This window comes from Mya arenaria, chromosome 7 (genome assembly GCF_026914265.1).
Source record: "Mya arenaria isolate MELC-2E11 chromosome 7, ASM2691426v1".
NCBI lineage: Eukaryota > Metazoa > Mollusca > Bivalvia > Myida > Myidae > Mya > Mya arenaria.
Genome location: NC_069128.1, coordinates 64,337,444 through 64,363,526, shown reverse-complemented (window position 1 = coordinate 64,363,526; position 26,083 = coordinate 64,337,444). Strand labels below are relative to the sequence as shown.

General features: G+C 32.9%; 1 protein-coding gene across 5 annotated transcripts in view; it reads left to right on the top strand.

Moving 5' to 3' along the window:
* The window catches only part of LOC128241900 (uncharacterized), a 35,049-nt gene extending 13,919 nt beyond the window's left edge, over nt 1-21,130 (top strand). The window contains exons 7-19 of one of the 5 annotated variants that reach the window (XM_052959020.1): nt 491-634; nt 1,004-1,105; nt 1,513-1,608; nt 2,026-2,127; nt 2,946-3,050; nt 8,721-8,846; nt 13,248-13,310; nt 14,576-14,662; nt 14,938-15,003; nt 16,196-16,282; nt 16,930-16,992; nt 17,538-17,604; nt 18,880-21,130. In XM_052959020.1, coding sequence (XP_052814980.1) covers nt 491-634; nt 1,004-1,105; nt 1,513-1,608; nt 2,026-2,127; nt 2,946-3,050; nt 8,721-8,846; nt 13,248-13,310; nt 14,576-14,662; nt 14,938-15,003; nt 16,196-16,282; nt 16,930-16,992; nt 17,538-17,587 — 1,091 coding nt within the window. In that variant the 3' untranslated portion in view covers nt 17,588-17,604; nt 18,880-21,130. Of the gene's footprint in view, nt 1-490; nt 635-1,003; nt 1,106-1,512; nt 1,609-2,025; nt 2,128-2,482; nt 2,507-2,945; nt 3,051-8,720; nt 8,847-13,247; nt 13,311-14,575; nt 14,663-14,937; nt 15,004-15,802; nt 16,283-16,929; nt 16,993-17,537; nt 17,605-18,879 lie in introns of those variants that run through there. The other 4 variants (XM_052959021.1, XR_008262507.1, XM_052959023.1 and 1 more) reach the window with 4 other exon arrangements.
* Nucleotides 21,131-26,083: the final 4,953 nt, after the last annotated feature.

Here is a 26,083-nt window from a genome sequence, read left to right as displayed (position 1 = left end):
AGTCAAAATGTCATCGTTTAATATCTATACATAAGTAACTTATGATTACTGTGTTATTGAACATACACTTGAGCAGCATCACATAAGAGTTATTGTAGTTAAGTACTTTGTTTAAACATCGTGTTCATCAAGAACGACGGAAGAATAACCTGTACTTTAAATTATCTAATCGTCCAATGAAATATTACCAAATCAAGTAAATTTATTACCAACTGCTATAGGAAGTCAATTATTAATGTTACTTACAATAATTTGCTATTCAAAGTATGGCACGATGGTAGTCCCAGGTCTTTTCCTGGTCAATTGGTACATTTCCTCTTATCAATGCTTTAGTCCGAAAGCCCGAGTAATAAAAAATGCCTCTATGTGACTAATATTCAGATATATAGGTAGATCGATTCATTACTTTGTAGCATTTTACTACCAGATTAAACACACATTGGTTCATTGTTATTTTCTTTTACTATTCAAGCGCATTGTTGTTTTCCAGACGCACCCGTTGCTGATGCTCCAGACATTATAATGTCGACCTTTTACACTGAGCTTGACAATAACATAGATTTAACTATATCCAAGAATGATGCAAACAAATATGGAATGGTTCTAAAAGATGCCATAGAAATATTTATAGCTGGTAAATGACATAACATATATATTCTAAACTTAGATCCAAATGGCTGTATAGTATACCGTTTACAGAAAACATAAATAATTGCAACTCGGGGTCAAACGTGATTTCAAATTCTTTAAGCTCAAGGCTTTATTCTCAATTCTGTGTACACTATTGTTTTGTGCATAATTAACATGTTTTTTGTTTCAATGCAATACGTATTTGGTCTTCTTAAATTTTGATTATGCTCAAATTTGTAGAACTAAACTTATCGTAAATATTATATCGAAATAAATATTGTTTAAACCAAATTCTTTCGCATGCCTGTTGTATCCAATGCCTATCGTAACATGCTTATGCATATTATATTTTGACCCCGCTACCTTCACCCAGGTCAGAGTCAGAGACAAGCCCCTGCAGTAGGGGCAGAACGAGAGGTAAAACGGTTGACAAAAGAGTCCAACAAAGCCGAAGAAGAGTCCATTTCGCCGACAGGTTTTTACGAGTTTTATATTTAATAAATGTTCTGTCGAAACAATAACAAATGTGTCAATAATAAATTGTTGTTTTGTACAATGTCTTAAATATGGTCTTCAATGTTACCAATTTCATTTGTTACACCAATCCAACATAAACCGTAAACGCTACTGCGTCTTCAGTTCATAAAACGTTGCATGCTTGATTTTATAATGTCGGTCATAATATTGGGATGAAATTTGTATTGATATTGTCATTGTGAAATGTGTTCTCATGCAATAAAATATTATTAAATTAAAAAGTTCATAAAACGTTTAATGAGAAAACAATATTGCTACCTGTATGGGCCTTAAATTTGGTATTGTACGTTGTTACAAATTTGCAATATACGCAATGCCTTTACTTTGAACTAATTATTTAATCAGGAAAGGATCAGGTACAATCTAATCCAGGAGAAGCAATGGCCATTCGATTAACCAAACAGTATGCCGAAAGTGCAGACGGACTCATGTTGCAAAATGGTATACGAGATAGTATTTATATTAAGAACAAATATTTTGTGGGTATAATTATCAACTGCGATTTCATACGTTAACTTGTTCTTTTTACTCTTCGTTACGTATTTTAAGTAAACATATGGTATTATATTAAACTATAATTACTTGATTGAGTTATTTCTGTCGCTTAACATTAAAGCTCTCTTAAGTTTAAGGTTTAAGAACATGTTCTATAAACAGATCAAAGTGACTGAAAATGATGTTTTCAGCAATAGTTAACTTTACTATTTTTGTTTTCAATGTCAATCTGAAAACGACGACAACAACAAAATCCATCCACAATTGAGCTAGAAATGATAATGTCAAATATACATGAATTTGATAATTGTTTTCTCCCGTGCATAATCTGTTCGTTTCATATGATATCCATTCTTCAATCAGGAACTGGTGAGGAACAATCGCCTTGGGTAAAGGCAGAAGAGTTGGGCATTCGTTCAAAGGAACAGTCGTTCGGAATTATAGACGAAACCCTATTGCACCAAGGTAATTCGACAAAACATTCTTCTGAAGCCCTGTTGCGGAAAGATAAAACTACGAGTAAATTACTGAAACAAATATTGCATGTGCATTATTGTGAGCCTTTTAATCGCTTAAATGTTAAACGTTACCCTTAATCTATCAGCAAACATGCATATAATGTACTCAGCCATAGTAATGACTATAAATGTATGTGTTACTTCGCATGGTGTGTCCTTAACATGTTTAACGTTGCACATGAATAGAATTGTCCTTTGTAGTTAAGAGTATCCACTTTTACTTCGAAAAATCTGTGTTACCCTTTCCAAGCCATACTTGCTCGATAGATACAGATCGTTATTGACAATCTCTCGTCTTATAGGTCCCTACGAACGCCCTGTATCAGGTAACACGTTCTCGCCTCCTACGTATCCCGACTTAAACTTATTGCTACATTATTCTTCAATTGTATCCATATTACACATCCCTGAAATCAGAGGAAACGATTACCCAACTTCAACTGTCCATCTTCAATAATGTTCTAAACTGAGACGGATACAGACAGGGCAAAGACGTTAATGTTGGTTTAAACAGTTTTTGTTATATGAGACAATTATACGTCAGCATATTACAAGGATACAAAAAAATTAATTGAGGAGAAAGCTTAGAGCTAATATCAAAACCTCACTCATTATCCCTATTCGGCTGTGGTGTGTCGTTTCTCTTTCCTGTCATCTGCTTATCACTCTTTATCTTGAAATTTCGTGTGTAAATGCAGTAAACTTAAGATAAATCCTTTTCGCTACTTAATATTTCACTTTATTCTAATCCGTCTACTTAATTAGGAAAGGGTCATGTTCAATTTCCCGCGTTGGAAAAAGAGAAAGCAGCAGAAGGAAATTCAATAAAAGAGTCAACTGAATATGTAGATGAAGACCTGTTACCAAAAGGTAATTCAAATGATTTTTTGTGGCTAGAACAGCCGCGGAGATGCATGGCTTAACAAAACCTAAGGGGAGATGAATCTCTACCGCGACTAAGCTTATTTAAGAACTAAATTACGGGATCGATGTCACTCTCGGGATATAAACACACTTGGGTTGATTAAAGTGTTTGGAGTCCCACGCGACTTCACGCGTACTTTAACCAGACCAAATGCGTTCATATTCACTAATAATGACATCTATTACGCAAAATTAATTCCTTGTATTTACACAAATATTTCATTATTTCATTCAAAACTTGTTAAGAAATAATTCATTTCATTAAAAAAACAGTAATTCATTTTTAAATAGAACGACGAGACCATAAAGTGAAACATTTCATTAAATGTCGTCAGAATAACACTGGAAAAAATAACTTCAAATCACTTTCAAATGTAAAATTGAAACGCTTTTGACAACAATACTTTAAACATATCATGAATTTACTCTTTCTTACATGTTGATTTAAGTTTTCCTGGGCCTGCTGACACAATACAAACAATAACAAAATAAATAATTTTCAATTTACATGTGTATTCTTGTGTGATGACTCTCGATCCGAACTATCCAAAGATGTTGTGTTCATCGGATGATAATCGCAATTGCCGAAAAGCAGTTCATTTAACGAATGGAAGCTGAAGTGCAAATTTTCCTTGTTTAGCCTGGAAGACTTTAATCAAAATCTAAATAATTTGATATTCAAGCAATCGCAAGCTATTTTTCTACATATTTTCAACATTGTATAACACACAGGAGTGACAATACTATAAAATGAATATGAAAGCATTTATTATAATTGACTAACATAGTTAATTCAAACGCAGTAAAAACACCACGCACGTCTATATTTTACCAGCTGACGTTCTGTTTTGTTATGTTGGTTAAGTTGGTTGTAGATAATTATAATCAGAACTAAATTCAAGTAACCATCCACACATTCGATGCTAATTGCACAAAAATTGCCAATAAAGTATGCATCACACACGGCGATGGGTTAATAGCCCCTATTTTTGTCAACTAAGATTGTTTTTCCTAAAATGGTAAACAATATATTTCAAAAATACTTGTATTCCTATCTTTTTTAACTGTCTAGCTGAGGAAATTGTGAATCAAAACAAAATGTTCAATATTTCTAACTGACGATTGTTTTTCGCATGCATCTCATTTTCTGTTAATAACTTTATGTCGTGAATCAGTTTTCAGCCTTTGTGTTTACTTCTTTGCTAAACACAACATCACTCAAACGAAGAAATAACTCTTTCTTTGATCTCTACGAAAACTGCCTCACTTGCCCTGGGTGGTATCATTTTAAGAGTGGTATGACTTCAACTGTGGTTACAACCTGTTGATTATGAATATGATTATGAATATCACCTGGAATCTGCTCCTTTTTCGTTCTGGTTTCGTCCCGTGCGAATTGTGTTATTGAATCGACACATGTTTACTTCTCTGTTTCTGACGTATCACGACTTCAGCATTAAGCAATGCAGCAGAGAGTAATAATGTACCGCGGTTATCCGACGCCTTTTCTCGTATGGTCTATCTTGCAATTTAGGAAATATGGTTACATGATTGCAACGTTTTCAATACAAATGACGCTTACTTTAATCATTTTCGTTGCTGACGTTGTCATGGTCTACTCTCTGTGCCGGTCTTTACCTTGACTTGACTCGTTTTGGGTGTAAATGTCACATCCGAATAATCTGCGCGGTCAGACGTGGCTCATCGAATGACATTTACGCAATTGGCCAGCAATGTAGAACATGTATATACACACTTTTACGCTAGTATAATCTTTTTTGTATACACACGATCATCGTGCGAAGAAACGATGCATCTTGGAGACGAACTGAAACAGCCTTTGCCCTAATTGAGGTTTCCAATCTCAAAATGAAATTTACCTACTCCTTCTTCAGGCGCCTAAAATGCTTTTGTTTAGGTATTTTTTTATCCTCTTTCAGTTGGCATATGTGTCTATATTTTATGTGTCGTTCTTTTCTCCTTCAACTTTGGCATTTTTGGTCATAACGCTATATTTTCCATATTTTCGAACGCTTTCTATTACTTGTCAGCTTCTGTTTGGAGTAATTCTGCCTACTCTCTACCATGTCCATCATTTCTATCCCATACTGCCACTTTACTAGACTTTCCTTTGCTGCCGTGAAAACGCTTTGTGTTTTTTCGCTGATTTTCTGTTCCTTGTCGTCATACTGTTTAAGCTCGGACCCGTCCAGTACAATGTGTAGAGTTAACGCTATTCACTTCTAAGACTCCACGTTTTGATTCAGATGTTGTACTTACAACATTTGCTTGACCCTTCGAGCTTTGAAATCGATGAAAAGTTATAATAAACTAATCACAAACTCTGCTTGCGGGCTGTTTCTTTTGTATTATTTCAGCATTTGTTGCATGTTTCGTATTCAATGCATTGTTCGAAGATTTTGTGAATAATTTCCGCTTTTGCTATATATATCACAGCATATCTGTTTTATTATTTTTCCATTTTTATTTTATCTAATTTTCTTTTTATGAACACAGAGTGTTAAACTTAATATCAAACATATATTAAATAGGACATAGGCAAGCAATGGCGGATAAGTTTCTGAATGATTGCATAGTTCTTTTGATAATTTAGTATATGATTTACTTTATACTTTATCGTCTTCAGCTTCATTTTTTTACGATTAGGCTTAATACTTTGTATTATTTGTTTTCTTTAAAAGTGTTGTTGAGTTAACCTGTCTATTACATTATTCCAATAAGGCTTATAATCTATATTTTGCATTCTTTAATACATGTTGACACAACAAACTCCCATTCACCATTTACAACGCGGTAACCCCAACATTTGATAATAAATATAGTTCGTAAATGTTGTGGTATGTATGTGGTATTTGTGACTTTGACATTGTGCCATAAAAAAGTCGCCGGTTGGCTTCTAGACTCATCGTTGTATTAGTAATTTCAATATTATGAGCGATGAACAATTTAAACAATATCAAAAGTGTCAATATAAATATTAGCTGGTCCCTGGTCATTGTGTTAATCTACTCATATGTCAACTACCGTGCATTCTTTACTATATACTTCACACAGTTGGTCAGGTTCATCACACACTTAAGTAAAACAATTCTGCATGACAATAAGTACAACGTATTGATCCTGATAGTCTCAAAAGTGTGATTTAAATGTTTCTGCACGTGGTAATATTTGATGGTATCTCAAGAATCGTACATGATAGATAAAAATGAAAGTCCTATAAAAGTATATATCTATACGAATTTTTCGAAACCAAAAAGCTAAAAAGTATGCTACCGATCTGTGCAAAAATATTAAGAAAATCGAAGGAGGTAAATCAGTAAGTATGATCAAAAATCCCAATACTGGTCAGGGTCATCACATTTTTACGATTGTCAACACGGTGTCAATGCAAATAATGACCCTTATCTGACCTTGTTTGACCTAGGAAGTTTGGGTACAGTTTCTTGGATATTGTGACTAACCTGAAAATCAGAATTGGCATTATAACATTTTATTTACAACCTTGTATGCATTTTACCATCTTGTTTATATCATGCATATATTAATCAATAATGCATGGTATTTAGTTAAATATCAACGCAAGGCAAGATCTTTCGTATGTTAGATATTTAATGTTAATTTTCATAACAGTTGTGTTTTGTGTGACAGGTCTGACATTTCCTTTCTAAAATTGTTAAGATTATTGTTATAAGTTTTTTTTTAATAATCTGTCTTTATGCTTAAAATCATTTACATGCTTAAAGTCAGTAAAAGTTTTTTTAAGGAATTAAAGTTACTTACAGTTACATTTCTAATGCGTTCTAATTAATATATCACAACCATTTTCTGTTATTGAAGTTCTTTATTTTTTTAAATGTCATTTATTTGTAAGGTATAATATTCTGCAAACCAAACATTTCTCATTTGAACCATACTGTGTTACGGACTTCAGCACATTTAACGAAGGACTATTTTATCAGAGGTTTGTTTAAGGTCACATACTAATAAATGAATTTCATATATATTCTATAGACAATTGAACAATTTGCACGTTACTAAAGTAATACTGATTTCTTTGGCTTCACGACCCGCAACACCATACACGGGGAGAAAGTTCCACATGTGTACTCATGTATGAGCACAGTTAGAAAAAAAAGTTAATAAGTTTTTAACGTATGTGATGTGCAATACATACGTTTAATTAGATCTTTGTTTGATATTTTAAACAATCGTTGCTTTAAGCAGTTTTTACAGTCAAATGTTTTCATAAAGGTCAACACGGATCACGTTTAATCACGAACACGCTTTCTTTATCAGATATTGTTTTTAGAATAAATAAATAATGTATCACGTCAATCGTTGTGGTATACGGTATACTATATAAAACTTGCTGCTTATTTTCTTTTAAAAATCAATAAAAAATGCTCATACATTTTAGTAGTGGAATTAAGACGAACAACACTCTGTTGAACATTTTCACTAACAAACGAATTCGTCACTTTTTGTAAGACATGCGTGCAAATTATTCTCATATTTCGTGATAAAAAAAGTTCTGTAAACTTACTCACTAGTTGAGCTGAAACGAATTCGTCACATGCCAAGAAAAATAAAATAAGAATATATGCATTCAGTTTAAACGCACGAAAACATCGGCGAAGTCTGTGATTCATAAGGAAGAAATTCCAAACAATGACATAAAGCAATTGAAATATAAGCGTGGCAATATGAAATAAGAGAGAACAAATCATAGTAGAATATAATATAAGAGAATCGAATAGTATATAATATAAATGAATAAAATAGAATATTATTTAACATAGCAAAATACGCGTAATACAATACAATTTATCATAACAAAACAGAACACAGCATTATATAATATAATAGAATGATTATGATATAATAGAATATAAAAGTTTAAAATTTAATATATCAAGAAAACAGAAAAAGGCAGTCACCACTAGCTTTGACATTTAGAATTCCTACGTTACACCTATCATTTTTCCGGCCAAATACACCATTATTTAGTTTGTAACTGAATGAAGTGCGCCTTTTAATAAGCTCGTATACAAATATGTATCTCCCGGCAATTCATCAGGTATTATTACACACACACACACACACGCACACACACACACACACACACACACACATATATATATATATATATATAAAATATATAAATATAAGATGAAACTGTAGTTAACATATGCATATTGCAACATAGCAATTTAGGTTTCAGACTTACAAATAAGCTTTTCGCTATGTTTAATTATGACGCCTGGTTGCCCGATCTGGTATTTTCTTTTTCTACTTACTTATTAACGCATAATAAATGACGGACAATACAGTGAGTATCTTAAGTAATTAGCTACTGAGCTTGTTTTTTTGGTTACTTATGATATCTATAATAATTTTCCTGGAAAAGAGCGCACATGTATTATACCTTATTTAATTACTTATACCTCTATATATGGTTTTGTTGTTATAAACATATTTGTTAAACTATGCACATATCTTGTACATTCACATGACATAACTAAAGTGAATTATTATGTACGTTCGTATAAATCTTGTTAAAATATATGCCTGTCTATTTTCTTTTTACCTTTTCAGAAGTGACGGTACGAGAAATAAAGCCTCTGGTACGGTTTGATCAGAAATCATCGGATGAAGAAACGTACGGTTGGAGTCCGAAGAATCAAAAATTGAAAAAGTCAATACCAAATACATATGGATGGAGTGAGTAAAAATAATTTGTCGGAATTACCTAATAGTTTGAATTTTAATTTTGACTTGATTTGTCGATGGAATCCTAATTAGGAGGGAAAAAATGTCTTTTTTATGCGATTTAGTCAATCGTTAAGTGCTTTCCTAACTAACGCAAAATCTAAGTATGGCATCCTTGGATGTTAAGTTTTTTTTTTATAATTAAGGCCACAGCAAAATGACCATTTGTTAGTAGGATATGCCGCAGCTAAGAATTGAGAAACGAAAAAAAGCTTCCGTACAGATGTATTGGCTGCGCAGATTTTTCATGCTTACTTCCGAATTTTCCTTACTTTCTGAATTTCTTTTACCTAGAATTGAAACCTGCAATGTCGACTTTACAGTTCTTAAAAGATTATTTCCATGCTATGAATCCCTCGCGCCTCGAAAGCAATATTGCCTCTTGGCCCGACAAAAACCGATTCAGGTAAACGCAAAACAGCTGATATTTGTCAACAGTCTTTTTTGTCGGGAAAGTTTTGCAGATCGAACCATTGATATTATTTCTGGTATTAATTTCTGTTTTCGTTATGTGGAATGCTCAGTTTTAAAGTAAATCAGTGTCATAGTCAATAGATTTGAGTGCCCAGTAAACAACGGCAATTTATAGCGTCTTGAAACGGATATTTATATCACCACCTTCACTTAATATTTGACCGGTGCAACATTTGCAAATCTGTTAGATACTGCTTCAGTTGTATTGTCCCACGATTCAATACATAGTGTCAATGTTTTTTGTATGTTTCAATCTTCTGTTATGTCAAAGTCACAATAAGTTTATCATGGGCTTCAAATGGTTCAAATTTAGACATGACACCATATTAGGAAAAGCTTAAACGATGAATTATCGTACTAGTCTTAAAATGCTTATTGTGATCGTAAGTTTGATTTGTATGGCATGAATACGATAGTTGTTTCTTTTTGATCTTCGAATAACTGCACGTAACTGTTAAAAATGCTGTCTGCATGATATATCCACGTTTAAATTGCTGTGTTAATTGGCATTTGTTTAATATTGAGAAAGAATTTCATGTTACACAATGAAACGTTTTCAGTTATAACTGAGAGTCTATATATCTTTTTTATAATATGTTGAACGTTTCGCTTTCGCTCGCCTCTGATTTGTCTTACATCAAAATAAAGTATTTTTATACATGTTCGCTCGCTCGCTTCTACTTTTTACTTGTTATTTAATGCTCGTTTGGTTTCAAAACTTCAAATACACATGTAAGAAAAGGATTATTTTTCGTTTTATGGTATTAGAAATTATTCGAACATTATATTTCTTAATATATTTGCATTGATCGGTCGCATACTTTTATCTTTAAGATTTCGAAAAATTCGTATAGATATGAACTTTTATAGGACTTTCATTTTTACAACCTTATTGGAATGATTTAATAAGGTACTGCTTTTTGAGAATTTGTCTGTTAATACTCTGGCCGTTGATATGGTTCACAGAAGTTAAATTCTTGAATGTAGTCGAACCTTTACTATTATCTGTAAATTACTGTAAAAAAGGCTAATACTTAATACTTAAGAATAAATAAATAAGAAACACATTTCAACATTTTAATTATTCATTTATTCAATCATTTATAATACATGCGTAGCTCGTGACGTAGATAGAACATTCACGATTCCTATGAACTATGATTGGATACATCAACAACTTATAGAGGTTAATTTTTAGCTCGACTATTCGAAGAATATGGAGAGCTGTACTACTCACCCAAGCGTCGGCGTCGGCGACGGCGTCGGCGTCGGCGAGGGCGTCGGCGTCACACCTTGGTTAAGGTTTTGCATGTAAGCACCTTTAAGTCATTATCTCAGCAAATACATCATGTATTGCATTGAAAATTTTGATATGTATTCCCAACTATCTAACCTACTAAATTAAAGAAGATAGATAACACTTATTTGAATTTAATGCAAATAATGGGTCTTTATTATTTGACTTAGAAATTCTGGTTAAGGTTTTGCATGTAAGCACACATAGGTTAATATCCCAGCAACTTCTTGATGTATTGCATTAAGATTTTATACAATGGTACGCAACCATCCAACCTTCCTAATTAACCGAGTTATATAACTCTAGTTTGCATTAAATGCAAATAATGACCCTTTATTATTCGACTTAGAAAATCTGGTTAAGGTTTTGCATGTAAGCACACTTAGGTTAATATCTCAGCAACTACTTGATGTATTGCATTGAGACTTTACACAATGGTACGCAACCATCATACTTACTAAATTAACCAAGTTAGATAACTCTAGTTTGTTTTCATTTAATGCAAAATAATTTCCCTTTATTATTCAACTTGAAAATTCTGGTCAAGGTTTTGCATGTAACCACCTTAAGTCAGTATCTCAGCAAATACATCATGTATTGCATTGGAACTTTAGATATGTATTCCCAACTATCTAACCTACTAAATTAATGAAGTTCGATAAAACTTTGTTGAATATAATGCACATTATGGGCCTTTATTATTTGACATATAAATTCGAATACATCATGTATTGCATTGAAACTTTATACACAGGCTCCCAACTATTCAACCTTCTTAATTAATCAGGAACGATAACTCTATCTTTTATGGGTTTTTTCATTTTTGCTCCTTTATTATGCGACTAAGAAATACTGGTTAAGGTTTTGCATGTTAGCACACATGGTTAATATCTGAGCAACTACTCATGTATTGCATTGAGACTTTAGACAATGGTACTCAACCACCCATTCTACTTGAATAACCAAGTTAGATAACTGTATTTTGCAAATGACGGCCCTTTATGATTGGACTTAGAAATTCAGCTTAAAATTTTTCATGTAACCACATTCATGTTAATATCTCAGCAAATACATAATGTATTGCATTTGAATCTAATCTAATTTTACAGTGATCCATGTTTCGCCAAAACTTTTAAATCCTTACACTGAAAAGCGGCGTAATAGTCGAGCGCTTTGTCCCTGTGACAGCTCTTGTTTTTCTTGTAGCCTATGCTGATAGGCGAGTACAGATAGACATGCTTTCCGATTATATTTTTCACATTTTAAGCCGATTGGAATTATATAATAAACCTAATATTAGTGCGAGAATAAATGTTTTGAATAAAACTATTTTAAAACAATTCATTTAAAATTCTTATCCAATCACAATTTCAAGAAGGAATTCTTTTTTATGACCAACCTTTCTGGTTGGGTGGGGGATATTTGCTTGCGATCGTCCTTTCGCCATATATACCTCCTATTAAAGCTGCACTCTCACAGATTAAACGTTTTGACAACTTTTTTTATTTTTTGTCTTTGAACGAGCCAATTTGTACGTCAATCCGTGGAAACCAGTTAATAAGACTGCTGACAAAATTTATGTTGCAGAGTGTTATATCTAAGTTCGAAAATTGATGTTTTATGTATTTTTTTTATGCAATAAAACATTATTTTTAGAACGGAAATATAAAAATCTGCGATCTGATCTTTTGTCAGCAGTCTTATATCATGGTTTGCAGATATTTACGCAAAACAATGCTCTTTCCAATACAAAAAAAATAAAAAAAAATGCAAAATGGTAAATCTGTGGGAATGCAGCTTTATCATTACACTTCCTAGAAATATAAGAATCCATGGTTTATCAAACTGAACGGGTCCTTTTTGGTGATTTTGCATCGATCCAGAGATTGTCAGAATCTAATTTATTTAAATATTGTTCAGCAATGAAAGGGCTAGTAAGAGTGTTTTATCATTCTATGAAAACAATACCTAAAAGAAAAAACGTGCTTAAAAGCGTTCGGAATCGTGTATCACATGGAGCCCAAAATGTTCAATTTACTCACCTAAAACTTCATTTGTATCCTTTAATTTATTACAAATAAATAAAGGCTATGTTACAATATAAATGAAAACTATTAACGCATTGGTATTTTTATTTTTTATTTTGCATGAACATTAGTGAACATGGGTCTAGAAAACTATACTGTTATTTATTTTCACAAAAAGCTTCGTTGTCGGCGTTTAATAACGTGGGTGGTGTCGAATACTTTGAAACATATTTACTTTCATTTGATTTCTTAGAAGTTTATGATGACTTGAGTGCTTTTCTGTTTGTGAGAGTTGCCTAGTAGTATCAACCTCTCACCTTTGGGTTCGATCCCAAACAGGGGTACCTCCTTATAGTCCCTCCTAAAATGGACACAAGTACTTGTTTCTACTTAGGAAATGGATACAAGCGTCTATAAGCTATCAGTTTTGGTCACAGTTAAGCTAATAGAAATTAGTATTAACTATCGATTTTCGCAGTAAACTGTAAGCCGTATCTGAAGTAAAACGTAATACAAACAAAGTTTTTTTTATAATATATCGCTTTGCAATTGCAGTGGCGTGTAGACTTGTGACCGTGACTTTGCTGTGCTTCGTTCTCGTGGTTCCATTATCGATTGGTAAGAGTATATTACTTAGTCCTGGTTCAATTACTTCTATTGAAAAATGCTGATTGCTTCCCCGTTTTTGAAATTGATAGTGGCCACTCGGTAATTGATGTTTATGGAGAGAAAACTTGAAAGTATAACCCCGTTCCCTCTTTGACAATATTTGCAAAACAATGAAAGAATAATTATATTTTATTTTGCAAATGCAACATGATATATATTCAAATGGTTAAGATTTACAGGAATGGTAATTGTTATGAACATCATAAAGAAAACTGTTAAGAGCAACTGTAAAGGATATATTCCTCAAAATAGGTCAATACACACACCAAATAAACTGTAGTCTTCTGAAAATAAAGCATGATTATCTAAGATCACATATCCTTGAGATAAAATGCATTTGTTCAGAAATATAACATAAATTGGCATATGATAGTATACAATTAATTTATTTGCGAAGAAAATGCATAAACAGAACATGTGAAAGCTGTCCATACAAAACAAAAAGAAGGATGAATAATTCAGGACACTAGAATAAAACGACGAATATAAGTCTAAAGAGACGCCGCACACTAGTGGAACACGTCCGAGAGAATCAGAGAGATAAAGTTTCGTATAGACTTCTCCATTAAAATAGTGTTATTGATACTATATTTCCTTATGACAATGATATAACACGAGCAGACATTCATACATATGCGATCATATACAGCGTAATGCTATGTAAAAACGAGAAGTGCTACAATCTAAACCTAAACAGAATAATTAACAATACAGTGGATACAAGGTGATTAAGTGTGTTAAATGGTGCAAAAAATGTTATATTCTTAAAATTCAGCAAGGTACTATTCATCTAATTAAATGTCAGACTAAATTTTGAAACGTCATGAGTTCTCGGCAAGAGATTATCACAACAACTTATATTTTCAGACATTGCCTTAAATATACAGTAGTGTATCTACTACAGTCCGTTTTATAAGAAACTACATGTACTAAGATGAATGTGTGTCCCCGTTGTGTTCAAGCCATTATTGGTATCTACGACGCACACTTATATATAGAGACGAAGGCTATGAACAATGATTTGTTATTTATTAAAGCCAGTTCAGTTACTCCATAGATTAGGATTGTTTTGTACTGTTCGTTTTATTAAATATAGTCAAGATATTGCTTAGAATTCTGGACGATGTCAACATCGAGGCAATGATACATACATTTTCAACACAAATATTATATACATGACTTTTATAAATCATACAATATATACTTTTGTAAAGTGGTTCATGTCACATTCGAGAAAAGTGGGACCCGATCAAGGATAAAAAACGATGACCTAGGACGGTCTGACTGGAGACCACCTAAAGGTAGAGTCACCAATACAACCAGTTAGACCCTTTTAGTTATGATTATGGTAGAACAAAATGATGCTTAAACTTATCTTTTATTGTAACTAAATTAATTATACTAGATCTAAAAAGAAGCTGTAAAATTGTATTTATTGTAAAATTAGCTGTATTCTCCTATTTACCAAGCAACGACTAAGTAAACTTGAACATTTTTTATGTGTCTTCTTTCGAAAAGAAATGTATACACTAGGCAAATTATGTTATTTTGAAAGTGTTTAATGACATATTGACAGATCGTTCAGATTCATCAGGGGTACAGGAAAATGCGTCAAAACTGCGTGAGCGGAGCCGACTTAAAGGTAGAGTCACAAATTTAACAATTTAACCCTTTTAGGTATATCAATGGTGTTACAAATGTATGCTTTATCTTATCTTTTGATTGTAACTTATTTAATTTTACTAGATCTAAAACTAAGCTGTACAATTATACAGGAGTGTTAATTAATATGTTAGTCGCGTAAATGTGTCAACACCGTGTTAGTGAAATGATACTTGTATTTGTAGGCAATAGACTTTTATCAAAATATGCATTTGGGAGTATATTTTGGAACGTCATGAACTGTTTGCAAGAGTTGTTCACGAAAACATATATAATTTTCAGGAATTGATTTATTTCAACGTTAACAAGTGTGTATCTACTTTAAATATTTGTATATAAGCTTTAGATGAATGGCCCTATCGGGTTAAAGTCATTATTGGTATCTATGACGCACGGATTTTCCAAACGTATACAAACCCGTTGCATGAAATATATTTTTACATCAAATAACCAGTTATGTTTGTTAATATCTAAATTACACAATGCTTCATACATAATATTTTCATAATACGAATTGTTGGGAGATAATAATTTTACCAAGTATTTTATACGATTTAAAAAAAGTAGAAATCTGCTTTATTACCCCATATATTGCGGCATGGCTTGATGACAGTTTAGCTCAGTGCGATGTCTTTTGATTTTGTAAAGACAGACACCCGATAAATAACGAAGAATTAACGTTACAAACGCATCAAACAATTAACATTTCGATTTGGTACTGATATTTAAATATTTTGATTTATTCAATTGAACATTCATTACGTTCAAGTTTTTTCCAGCTTATAATTTAATGTGTGCCGCGACAAATGAACATCATTCTCAGATAATTGAAATTGTCTACAGTGGTACGGAGAAATATTCAATCAATGGGTTGAATGCCACGGTAAGTGTGTACGTGCAGAGGCGAAGTTTGAAATACTAGTATTGACGTGACGCAATGAGACTACGAAGTGCTCCTTGACTCGTAACCTGTACTTTTTGTACTGTTTGTTGTATACGTTCACTTTGTAGTATGTTGTTGCAAATTTCAGGATTTGTTTATATTAGATAAAATTGTCAGCTGATAAAATTTTAAATGCATCTTATGAGTCGATTGTTTTTTTTATGAATGCAGTCTCAAAACTTTCCAGACAAACCGCGTATAAATCATACAGTATAAAATTTTGTTAAAGAGTCTGATGCCATAATCGAGGAACTTCGGACACGATCACGGATGGAAAACGCTGACTTAGGATGGTTTAACTGGAGACCACTTATAGGTAGAGTCACCAATACAACCAGTTAGACCCTTTTAGTTATGATTATGATAGAACAAAATGATGCTTAAACTTATCTTTTATTGTAACTAAATTAACTATACTAGATCTAAAGAGAAGCTGTAAAATTGTATTTATTGTAAAATTAGCTGTATACTCTTATTTATCAAGCAACGACTAAGTAAACTTTAACATTTTTTATGTGTGTCTTCTTTCGAAAAGAAATGAATATACTTCGTTGTCGGCGTAAGCATTGTAAAACAACGTGGGTGGTGCCGAAATCTTTGAAACATGTATACTTTAATAAAAAAATCTTAGACATATGGTACACGTTTACGATGACTGGAATGCTTTTCTGTAATAATTGTGAGAGTTACCTAGTGGTATAAGTATGAACCTCTCACCATTGGGTTCAATCCCAAACAGGGGTACCTCCTCATAGCCTCCTAAAATGGACACCAGTACTGGTTTCTACCCAAGAAATGGAAACGAGAGTGAGTCTATAAGCTCTCAGCTTTTGTCAAAAACGAGCTAGTAGAAATTAGTATTACCTTACGATTTTTGCAGTAAACCGTCAGCAGCATCTCAATAAAATCTTAATACAAACTGCCCCACGTTTTTGTATTTAATATATCGCTATGTAATTGCAGAGGCGGTTATACTTGTGCCAGTGATTTTGCTTGTATTCGCTCTCATGGCTTCAGTGTCCAATGGTAAGAGTGTATTTCATAGTTCTTGTTCAGTTATTTGAAATGAAGAATTCTGATAGCTTCCCCGTGTTTAATATTGTTAGTGGCTACTCGATACATAATGTTTATGGAGAGACAACTTGAAAGTATAACCCCATTTAACCTTTAGCAATATTTGCCATAAATGAAAGCTATGAATATCATAAAGAAAACAGTTAAGATCAATGAACCAATTCCCATATAAGGTCAATACACACACCAAACCAACTGCAGTCTTCTGTAAATAAAGCATGATTATCTTCATAATTATAAGATTACATATATGCCAGTGTCATATCCTTGAGATATAGTACCTTTGTTCCGAGATATAACATAAACTGTCGAATGATATTGTACAATTATTTTATTTGCAAAGATGATCTTTGAAAGCAGTCCAAACAAAACGGGGCGTTAAAAGGAAGATGATATAATTCAGGATACTAAAATAGAACGACAACTATAAGTCTATAGAGACGCCGCACAGTAGGCAAATTATGTTATTTTGAAAGTGTTTAATGACATATTGACAGATCGTTCAGATTCATCAGGGGTACAGGAAAAAAGCGTCAAAACTGCGTGAGCGGAGCCGACTTAAAGGTAGAGTCACAAATTTAACAATTTAACCCTTTTAGGTATATTAATGGTGGTACAAATGTATGCTTTATCTTATCTTTTGATTGTAACTTATTTAATTTTACTAGATCTTAAACTAAGCTGTACAATTATACAGGAGTGTTAATTAATATGTTAGTCGCGTAAATGTGTCAACACCGTGTTAGTAAAATGATACTTGTATTTGTAGGCAATAGACTTTTATCAAAATATGCATTTGGGAGTATATTTTGGAATGTCATGAACTGTTTGCAAGAGTTGTTCACGAAAACATATATAATTTTCAGGAATTGATTTATTTCAAAGTGAACAAGTGTGTATCTACTTTAAATATTTGTATATAAGCTTTAGATGAATGGCCCTATCGGGTTAAAGTCATTATTGGTATCTATGACGCACGGATTTCCCAAACGTATCCAAACCCGTTGCATGAAATATATTTTTACATCAAATAACCAGCTATATTTGTTAATATCTAAATTACACAATGCTTCATACATAATATTTTCATAATACGAATTGTTGGGAGATAATAATTTTACCAAGTATTTTATACGATTTAAAAAAAGTAGAAATCTGCTTTATTACCCCATATATTGCGGCATGGCTTGATGACAGTTTAGCTCAGTGCGATGTCTTTTGATTTTGTAAAGACAGACACCCGATAAATAACGAAGAATTAACGTTACAAACGCATCAAACAATTAACATTTCGATTTGGTACTGATATTTAAATATTTTGATTTATTCAATTGAACATTCATTACGTTCAAGTTTTTTCCAGCTTATAATTTAATGTGTGCCGCGACAAATGAACATCATTCTCAGATAATTGAAATTTTCTACAATTTCTTGAGTTGTCCCGCACTATTTCCACGTCTTATCCGCACGTAATTTTCAACGATTTCCGAAGACCATAACCTTGCTTTTGTCAACTTTCCAATAAGGCCACATCTAGCACAATTTGAGTTAAGGTCTTCCAGAGTATATTGCCACTATTCTGGTGTTTGTGCTATTAAGAATCGGGAGTTTTAATTACTTGTATGGCATATACACTGTCAGCTTCTTATAGTAAACCGATTATAAATCAACAATTGCAATGAGATGTACAACTTTTTATATGTTATGCCATTTATTGTCCTACGGTTCCTATGATTTAAACTCACGAAAACAATTATAAGAAAAATAAAAAAGACAAGCATTGTTTTAACTGTTGGGTTAAATGGTGTGATATAATTTGTATATTGGGCTTATTTTCAGTTTCCCAGAAAAATTAAAGAAAAAGCAACCCTGCAGTGTGAAGATACATGAAGGTACCTTTTGCTGCGACATGATGAATTCGAAAATCTTTTCACACATTGTTTGCGGTTTATTATGTATGGGGCTTAGTGGTTCGACATATGTCGGGACGTCAGTAGGACCAGAAGCAGCTGATCCTGGAAGCACAATAACGGTTTTGTGTAGAAATAAAGGATTGCTTTCTGAATTGGATACAATAACTATGGCCTACATGAATGAAACTTTATGGAGTTAAGGTGTTAATGAAGGGTTACATTTTTATTTGCCGACGTTTGTTTAGATATAGAACCATTTAAAACAAAGCACAGTCGGCTAAATGCTGTCTACACACGTATTTTCTTTAAAAGTTTTGAAGTTCTAGTTCGGAATCCAATGTTAGTGCTCCTGTGTGTGAAAAGAGATTATGGACATCCCACAAACGCTGGATCCTTGTGTTTTAAATGTATCTAGAAAACATATAGAAAGTAATTTTGCATACTTCCGGAAAAGATGTGCTGTAAATGTAGTCCAAAGTCGGGGATGTAGTACTGTCAGTCAATGAGTGTTGCAGATCAACCAACGGATACGGTACGTCGGGATTTAATGTGGAACAATGTTGTAGTCATCGCAACACATAACAGATCAAGTTGCGGCATCAATGTGATTGGTGTACAATTTGTCACAAACGCGAAAACATGTACATCGAAGAAACAATAATTCCATTACTAAAACAACGTGTATTCAGTGTAAATAAAACAAATAGCTCTCAGTAGTTTTATTGATTATACCTTAAGTTGCATCACAGAAAATAAAAGCAAGTGATATTCAAACTTATGATGAGATGTGAACAGTTGAACCATGTATCGCTTAAAATATATTACATGTCATGTCAATCTGCAAACACGTTGGTTCCTATGCATGATGTCGAACAAAGTTAGATAGTTGTATTTTATTTTGTCAAAACTTGTCTCAATTGATGGCTTATTCAAAGCAAGCTTGTTATTGATTGTAAATATAATATATACTCGTACACAGCTGGAAAAACAATATCGGACACCCCTAATATGGTCGAATATGGTTTTCCCAGCTGTGCACTCGTCCATATTTATTCTCTACATTTTTATTTAACATATTAGCATGATTTCTTTAAAGGGACTGTCTCACAGATTTGCACAAAAAAAGATTTTTTCTGTAACATATCTCAGGACAATTATCAAATAGAATGTGTTACGCTTTGACCTCAAAATTGCAAAAAAAATACCAAAATGTTAAACAAAAAATGTGACGGAGACCGGGTTCGAACCCGCGTCGCCTAAATTGAAGTCCGATGTCTTCCCTACTGCGCTTACAAGCATTATACTAAGGGGTGACATAACTAAGCTATGAATCTACCTCAGTAATATCACGTGATAACACCGAATAGCCAATCTTGCATAAGGAATGAATTCTACCCGGTAGATATACCCAGTAAAACAAATAATGGAAAATACGAAATAAATGCTAAACTTAAACAAATTGTAAACTATGTAGTACTTCAATAAGTAAGTCTCAATGCATCGTACACATCGATGACAAGTTTAAGTCATGTTTCGACAATTTTTATTTCGCTACTTTTTCATCTGTGAGACAGTCCCTTTAAAGCGTTTTTCGCTGTTTCTTCATCTATTAAGTCATTGATATCTGATTGTCTGAGGAATCATGTCACTCTTACTATAAGAGCGTCCGTCGATCTCTACTTTCATTCGGAACCATTTAATTCCATTCGGTCTTTATTGTTGGTAAAACATGGGTCGATTTAATCGTATTATAGAAAACTTTTTGGTATATGTAAACGCACGTGCTCCTAGATATGCACATATATTGTATGTTCACGTGTTGAAAGGATAATCTATGATTGGACGTAAGTTATTTTTGTTGTTTTTTCACTGAATTAGTGAAAAAATATATGTAGTATGTAAACTCTTTAATGGTTATCGCGTGTTTTATACTAGTGTTCATTTGTACGTTTCTTGTAGTGTGCCTTTTTCACAATATTCCGAGCGGAAACCTCGGGTTATATTATATTTATGTGCCACTGGTAAATGTAATTAACATTATCATTATCATTATGTCTATGCATTATTGGTATGTTTCATTTTTCCGTTAGTTACTTTTTACCTATAAACGCTTAGCCATAATGATTAACAGTTGTTATACACATTTTGAGAAGCTGTAAATATAGAATATATCATTATAAAAAAACTGTGTTATTCATTCCTGTATATAGGGCTGTTAATAAAGACTTGGTTCGTATCTTTATTGTCTAGTGAAGTAATAGTGATCATCGTCAAATATATTAAATAATATTAAGCTGAAACATCCACCTGTTTATTCTGTAATATTTGTTTTGAAAACATTAAATACGAGTCAAATTATTTCAAAATCGGTGGCGACAGATTGTAGCTATCAAAATACGGTGTAAATGGTATTTGTGAACAACTTTGAACGAGCGTGACAGTGTTGTTTTATACTGAAACAGTTGGGAGTGTGGTGAATTAATGTACGTTTGAGAACAACATCTTAACGGTGTTGCTGTAGACCTTAAATCTGGACAAGCTGGTGGTTATCAGACCAAAGCGATTATAACTGCAGTATGCATAGATGAGTTGTCAGCATTCATTCATAGTCGTACATTCATAGGGCACTTTCTTTTGGAAACAAGTCGGCCGTACGGTTGTAGTCGGAAAAGAGAGAGCAAGAAACGCAGTTTGTATCTATTGCTGCAAGCAAAAACACTGGTGGTCCCGATTATCCGAAATCGAGTATGAAGATGTAAGCAGGAACACTGTCGTTCTTCAGAGTGAGCAATAATTGCTAAGATCGATTCACAATTGCGTGTAAGTAGGCACCTGCAACTCATAAAACCAATCGAACATAACTCATCATGTTTTCTAGGCAAATACATTTTCGAGAAATGCCCTCTCATAATGTTAGTATGATTGTAATCCACGATTCACAGACACATTTAATATCGTTAAGACATCAGGAAAGCTTGCGTTTAACTCGAAATGCTAGTTCCTGCCCTCAATACATTCAGTTCAAACATGTTGTAAGACTTATCGTTTCTTGCTATGCGTGCACAGAAGTATTCCAAATCGCAGTCCACTTCAAGCAAATGGGGACAACGAATGTTACACCGGATGTTTTTTGTAATTTCGCGTCGAAAATCTGAAATAAAAACGTATCACACGGTGGAGAATGTAAACATTATTACGACATCGCACTCGAAACAATAGCTTGCAAGAAAGCAATGTGTGTGGATATACCGCATTATCCGATATACCTATTTTTATAGCTTTGCCATGGTATCAGATTATATTTGACGTACAGATTTCACTTATTGCATTTATTTACTGTTGAATAATGACTCGAATACTGATAGTCTATTCAGAGCCCAAAAAGCATAAACTCAGCATAGTATAAGTACTAAATATCCAACCAAATCCCATATTTGAATAAAAGATAGGCATTAATGAAATATTTAATTGTACACAAATAATGTGTAAGCAAATGAGCATTAACAATGAGTAAAGGTTCGGAGTAAACTATTTCATAACTGTTTTACAATGAAAATGGTTATTTCTACACGGGTTATATACACCATATGATTTGATTTCTGTGCGGGTCTACATGACAAGACGAGAACAGGAATTCAGAAAAGAGTCATGATAAAAACATTGGTGTGTTTCACAATAAATATCCTCTTAATGAATTATGACCTGAGTTAAATTGAATAAACAAGGAAACTTGTAAACGTGTTTGGGGGTTTTCACATTAGATATAGGAATTATTTCCAAGACGCGCCAAACCCTCATCGCAGTTAAATTGCAAAAACATGCGAAAAACTGCTATTAACTATCCCCTTTTAAATTATTTTTGAATTCCGTTTAATTTAAGCTGAACACCTGGACAATGAATCCTAGGGTGTTATAATTCCTGCCGCTGAAATGGACCAGTGCATCCTATTTGATGTATATGATCTCTTATTACTATGCCTACTTCTTCAAATGCTAATAAAATAAACCAGGTTATTTTAAGTGTTTCAACTGAACTTTTTTTTCTCTTCTTATCTGATACTATGAAACGTTTCAGAAGTACAATCCTCGCGATACTGATAATAAAAATAATATACATGTAATGCACTTCTTTACATAAAAGCCTTATACAAAACGTAAAATTGGTGTGGTTTAAGTGGACTGTTAAATGTTGTATGTTACATCATTTTAGCTAGTGGTGCTTACTGCCATAAAGTTTAAGCACCATACAAAGGACTTGCATCAAAGCACTTGTAAATGATATATTGTTTTTGTTCCCTTTACGGCACTATTTCATTCCCGTCAGTCAAGTTTTATATGCCATTCTATAATAATTGAAATAGTTTTCTTGGTCAAATCGATGATAAATTATGTAGCATTGTAAGAAACTAGAATACAGCGGAATGAGATGTTTCGCCTGTTAGGACCGCGTATCATTGTGAATTAAAATAAAATATAACATACGTTTAATGTTAAAGTTAAAAAGTACAAATATATAGAACATCTATTACTTTATCAGATCATTATACTAAAAAAGGAACTAAGTCAACTTATAAGATGTATAAAGGACATGACTTAAGTGTTGCTAGGGCAATTTTCTTGATAATCGAACTTGAACTGGAGAAATTATCACCAAATTTCATCATGATATAATAACTTTCTACACTAGTAATGAACCAATAATTGTATCATTCGAACTCTTGTTTATCAAAGGGGCGCTTCTCCCGACAAACGAACATGGTCGGGACATTTTGTCCACACACGTAAGTTTCAAGATTATTGCATTATAAGTGTCAAATATATTATCTGCACCCTACCATTTTTAACTTTAAGGTCGATGTTTTAAGGAATGCGATTCATCTCAAAATCCGCCATGACTGATATATTCCCCAATAACCGAGTGAACTTATAGTTATTACAAATATGTTAGTTATGGTCGTAGCCTGGACACTGACCATATACAATGTCATGATTGGGTAGGCAAACATTTAGTCTGTACAAAATAGTACCTAATTTTAGATAAATAGGTAACGATTTATTCTGCGATCAGACAGTAGGTATGCACTGTGCTGTTTGTGGAGTTTTGAGCTGTTCTTCCATGCTTCTTGTTTGTGATTTTATGTTATATGTCTTTGGCGTTTACCCAGTGCCATTAAACCTGGTTTATGTTTAAACATTTTGCTACTGAGCTTGTTTCTATAGCTTTTCGCATACATATTGACTGGAACATTGTGATCGAAATCGAAAAGAAAGTTTAAACGATGTGTTTTATTTGATGATGTTTCCTAGCCTTTATCAGGTTTCATCCTTTTTCTTTAATTCATATATTTGATTTAAAAAAAACTTTAGCTGTTTCAAATTACCTTATGTATGTGCTTTTGCACAATCGGTGTAACAATAGTCGGAACACGATTTTTTAAGATTCAAAACAAGTTATCGGTAGGCCTTCAAATGCGATTTTATTTCATATAAATCATGAAGACACATCAACTTAAAGGGACTATACACCAGATTAGCACCAAAAAAGTAACGAATCTTAGGACAATTATGTAATAAAATATTTTACTCTTTGATATCATAAATGTAAAAAACTACCAAAATGTCAAAAAAATCCTATCGAAGACCGGGTTCGAAGCGGTTTGGCTAAAATTGCAGTTCTGTGTTGTATCCACTGTGCTACGAAGGTTGTCCACGTCTGGAATATTTAATCTATAGACATAACTTGGTAATATCACGTGATAACATCGACTAGCCAATCACGCATAATAATAAATTCTACTAGGTATACATTATTAATTAATCTTTTTTAATTGAAAAAATACAAAAAAAAATGCTAAAAATAAATTAATTGTAATCTATGTGGTACTTCAGTTAGTTAGTTTAAATGCATTGTACACATCGATACCAAGTTTCTGTCAGTTTTTAACAATTGTCTTCTTTTTTCGCAATTACATCATACGGTGTATAGCCCCTTTAAAGCAACATTTAAAATGGTTCATGCTAAGTTAAAATAAACTGATTTACCCGTTAATATGAAAACAAACAGATCACTTTTACGTAAGATAGCTTATCAATTATCGGAAACCAATCATGACACCTCCCAGACTATGACTGTCAATAAGTTAGCACAAAAAATGGCATGGCTCTTTGAGTAACACAATACATATATAACACAAACGACAAGCCCTTTGAGCTGCTGGCCAACTTGGGGGTAATGACATGCGTACTTTCTACGTCAATTAAAACATGTAATACACTGTTTTCAATAAAACAGGCGAAAACAAATTATATGCGCAGTAAACAACACCGAGGTTATGCTTTATATTCAAATTCACAAAATGTCATTTTCCTTTAACTGATAACAAATTAAACTTTATGGACATTTGGGCCCAACGGCCAAAACAACTAGGCTAAAGACTGGCCTTGTATATGACCAACGGCTCAACATAAAATGTGCCAAGCGGCTAAACCAATCGTAGTAAGCCATATATAGATTAAAACTACTACTTTTATATACCTTTTCCAGGACCATCTCTTTGAAAAAGCGTCGTGTGTGTGGAGAGCGGAAGCCTTTTACACCAGTAAATGAGCTAATAACACCTCTGAATACTAAGCAATTACATGCGATATGCACACATGTTGATTTCAGTATAGGTAATTTAATGCATTCTTAAGCATATTGAATGTATATACTAACTGCAATAATGAATAAATCATTGGACTCATCGTTTTCACATCAATAGAAGGGACACCACTCTTCAACATTAAATCTTGTTCAGGATTCAACATTGGTCTAACTTGAAATAAAGAATTGTGCAGCTAACCGTATTGCGTGAACTAAGTAACGGACCTATACAGTGAATGAAGTCAATGGCCATAAGATTGATATTGAAGAGTAGCAAATCAAATACCAAATATGCATAACTTAAGATTAATTTTGTAACACAATGAATACCTATAAAGTATGACAATAAGTTGGTTATTATGCCTTAAGAGTGTTTTAAGCTACATACTAATTACAAATAATGTATTACGTAAGTTACACATTGTTAACAAATAATGTATGAGGTAATTTTACTTATTAAAAGTAGCATATTGAATACCACCTCTTG